Raw genomic sequence first — 4,004 nt, 5'->3', positions numbered from 1 at the left:
TGTGTTCCAGATTACAACCACCCTCTGGGTGAAAAAGGTTTCCCTCAGATCCCCTCTAAACATCCTGCGCCTTACCTTAAATCTATACCCCCTGGTTATTGATACCTCTGCTAAGGGGAAAGGTTTCTCCCTATCTACCCTATCTATGCCCCTCATAATTTTGGATACCTCTATCAGGTCCCCCCTCAGTCTTGTCTGCTCTAAGGAAAACAACCCTTGCCTATCCAGTCTCTCTTAATAGCTGAAATGCTCCAGCCTAGGCAACATCCTGGTGAATCTCCTCTGCACCCTCTCCAGTGCAATCACATCCTTCCCATATGGGTGGTGACCAGAACTGCACACACTACTCCAGCTGTAGTCTAACTAGCGTTTTATACAACTCCAACATAACCTCCCTAATCTTATGTTCCATGCCTCGGCTAACAAGGGCAAGCATCCCATATGCCTTCTTAACCACCTTATCTACTGAGCTGCTGCCTTCTGGGATCTATTGACATGTACACCAAGGTCCCTCTGATCCTCTGTACTGTCTAAGGTCCTACCATTCATTGTGGATTCCCTTGCCGTGTTAGTCCTCCCAAAAAGCATCACCTCACACTCCTAAAAATAAAGATCGTTTTTCAAAGAAAACATTGGGTCCAGATGAAATTTCTAAGAGTAACAGCTGTTCAAACGGCTGATGGCAACAGAGCATCGAATCCTCCAGGCTCACTTTCGGCTGAAGATGCTCTACATTGTGTTACTGAAGGAAATGGAAAACGAAACAGATCAGAGGCCATTTCCTGTTATCAGCAAGAATGCTCTGCTGCTGGCTGAGAGATCATTTGTCAGACACTGGGGGGGGAGGGGGAGGATGTTTTCGGAAAACGAAACTTCAGCTCCGGTCACATTTATTTCATAACAGAACAGGGGATTTCCGACAATCAGAGGACAGCGGGGCTGTGACGTTCGGAAACCGGGTCTGAGAATAAAAGGAGGAGGGAGCCGGAGACGCGCGCAGACAGAGTTGTTTAACGGAGAGACGCTCAGAGCAAGATACAGAGCAGCAGAAGCAAAGAGCTTGATTCACATACTCCGTCCAGATCTGAGAGTCGGTGCGAAGGGAAACAGAAAGGACCAACTGCGCAGAAAAAGTGCATCAGAAATTATTCAGCAGCTGAACTTTCCCGGACCTGTGCTTCCAGCAAGGACTGTGAGTTCATTCTGCCTTTCGGGGCAATTTCAATATTCTGTTTCTGGTGTGGAAATTGCTTTGTTCTGAATCTCAGATGCAATTTCTGATAAATTATTATTATTAAAACCCGGTGAGAATGGAAAGAAAGTCATTGAAAAACTCAATCCTGTTGGAGACACAGATCTAATGTTTATGTGACACCCGTTCTCAGATATTCTAACCGGGGGTGTTCAAATATTCGAAATAATACATTAAACATTCATTAACTAAGATTACAAGGGTCATTGCTTTTTTAAAACAATATAGTAAGATACGTTTGAGGGTGAATTTATGTTGGGAGCTCGAATGGGTTATATTGAATCTCAGTCAATTTAAGATAAAATAATATCCTCTCAATGTGGCGACAGTGCAAGAGAATATAACCAAAGTTAAACAGTGAGAGAGATGTGAGTGAGATAAATCATTCCTATATTCCCAGGGCAGATGTAGGTTTTGGGCAGCCTGACAAATCTAATTTCATCATGAGTGCAGTGTCTAAAACGAACGAAGCTGTGATGGAATTCTGCACAACGAAGAACAGTTTCATCGTTCCTGGTTTAGAGAACTCTGCTGTTGGCTGTTTAAATGTTCAGCGCTCCCCACAAGTGAAGCCCGTTCATTCACGGCTCATGTTACACGTTACTTGGGTCACTCTTGTGGCAAAAACCGAGTATTGCAACTGTGTGCGCAGCAGATACCCGATAACTTCAATACTCCAACATAAATTCAGAATATAAGTTGCACAAATATTTCTAACTTAGTTTCTGCCTCATTCAAACTGGAAAACAGACATGACATCGAAATGTTGCAGATATGGGAATGTGGGTGAGCCGGCGAAACATGTGAGGAGTGGGATCATTTTTATATCTTCCAATTCCCACAAAGGATTTACACCTGAAATGTTAACTCATCACATTTTGGGTTCTCCTAGGACCACCCCTGAGTTCCACACCTCGTTACAACTTGATCCAAAGGTGACAAATCAGATAAATTCTAGAAGTGAGAGTGACTGCCCTGAACATCAAAGTTGTATTTAAGCAAGTGAGGCATCTTGTGGGACCTATACCACATACACACTGCAGCGGTTTAAGAAGGCAGCTCACCACCACCTTCACAAGGGCAATTAATTTTGGGGAATAAACGCTAGCCTTGGCAGCGATGCTGAAATCCAATGTACAAACAGAAGAAAATAAGAATTAAAACAGAAAATGCTGATAAAACTCAACAGACCTAGCAGCATCTGTGAAGAGAGAAACAGAGTTCATATATCAAGTGCAAAAGGCTCTAATCTGTCAATAGATGCTGGCTGCTCGGTAGTTGCAGCAGTCCATGGCTTTGTGTGCAGCATTGCACCGATTGGGAATAAAATACTGACAGGGGTTTGACTGAGTTAGGAGTACAGTAGGTGCAGATTACACAGTGCATTAGTTCCCTAGATTCTATGATTGTCTGGACAATGTACTGCATGTTCAAAATAGTATTATGTGACTGATACACAATACACAGCATCTCCGTCACTGATATCTTGTTCATTTCTTAACAGAAATTTGACAAGATGAGACTCCGGGTGAAGTTTATGACCGGTGAGGTTATTGAACTTGATATCGACCATTCCATCCAAGTGTCAGCTCTCAAGAAGATGATATATGAAAGAACCAAGGTGCCCCATTTCCGACAGCGCCTGGTGGTGCAAAATGGAAACACTGAAGAGCTGCAGGACAGCAGGAGGCTGTCTGACTACAATGTCTCTCCCAGTAATGAGGTCATGCTGATTGTCAAGAACGAGGAGCGCATGCAGATATTCCTGAAGAATGACAAGGGGAAAACATCTACATATGACGTTCTTCCCTCTGAATCTGTTCGGGATTTTAGAGCACGGGTACAACGGCAGGAGGGTGTCCCAGCCAATCAGCAGCGTCTGGTGTGCGAGGGGAAACAGCTGGAGGATGGTCGGACACTCGCCGACTACAATATTCAGCCTGAGAGCACCATCTTCCTCATGCTACGTCTACGAGGTGGTTAACTAAGACAGCACCAATATGGAATGAGTGTTAGATATCACACAAAAACTACGATAAAAATCTGTTGGTTTTTTTCCCACTGATGCAATTTCTATGAGTTTAAGCATCGCGGTTAGTAAGTAAATGATACTTTGACTGTCACTCTTCGATTGTCTTGTTAATAACAGTGGGGTGTTCATGCACATATTAGTGTCTGTCTACGAAGCAGGCCACTGCCTGCACTCATAGCCCACATGGAATGTTTCAGACAAAGCAGCAGAGGGTATCCTTGAAAGAAGGAATGGAAAAATATTTTTATATTATACATGAGGCCAAAGATTACTAAACATTTTACTTTGGGACCTAAATTCAGATTAGGCCCAACCTCCCTCAAGCCTGCTGTCTGTGGATATCCTCTATGAAATAGGTTGTGTGAGTGTCAGTGTTAACCTGATGCACGTGCGCTCATAGCATGAGGATTATACTTTTCGGTTCTATTGCCACTCGGGTGTGGCACAAGGTGGTTGTTATGAGAAATGGAGAAATGGGACGCTTTTTGTGATGCACTGAAATTTGCCCAAAATAACTGTATATAATGAACAATAATGCTAAATGTTCTGCAAGTATTCCTTTAGCCTTACTTTATGTGAGTAGATGTCGATGTCCAATATATAAATGCTTTAGTCAGTGTGCTTAGTCTTTTGTAATAACAGAATTTATGTGCCCGGGCTGTTCATTTTATTGAAATGTGCAACGTTACTTGAAAATAAAGTTGTTTCTTTGGATACAAA

At 42.9% G+C, this 4,004-nt stretch overlaps 1 protein-coding gene across 3 annotated transcripts; it reads left to right on the top strand.

The window, feature by feature from the left end:
• The first annotated feature begins 907 nt into the window (after positions 1–907).
• LOC144687819 (uncharacterized) lies at positions 908–4,004 on the top strand. Of its 3 annotated transcripts, none has more exons than XM_078554339.1 (2): positions 908–1,192; positions 2,757–4,004. In XM_078554339.1, the coding sequence occupies exon 2, from the start codon at positions 2,769–2,771 to the stop codon at positions 3,234–3,236; it is 468 nt and encodes a 155-aa protein (XP_078410465.1). In that variant the 5' UTR covers positions 908–1,192; positions 2,757–2,768; the 3' UTR covers positions 3,237–4,004. The 3 variants fall into 3 exon arrangements, with proteins under 3 accessions (XP_078410465.1, XP_078410467.1, XP_078410466.1); XM_078554341.1 differs by having other exon boundaries at positions 945–1,102; XM_078554340.1 differs by lacking the exon at positions 908–1,192 and adding an exon at positions 2,236–2,254.

The sequence above is a fragment of the Cetorhinus maximus genome, chromosome 12, assembly GCF_964194155.1.
Source record: "Cetorhinus maximus chromosome 12, sCetMax3.hap1.1, whole genome shotgun sequence".
Taxonomy (NCBI): Eukaryota; Metazoa; Chordata; class Chondrichthyes; order Lamniformes; family Cetorhinidae; genus Cetorhinus; species Cetorhinus maximus.
Note: the sequence above shows the minus strand (reverse complement) of the source record. Positions and strands in the feature narration are given on the sequence as shown.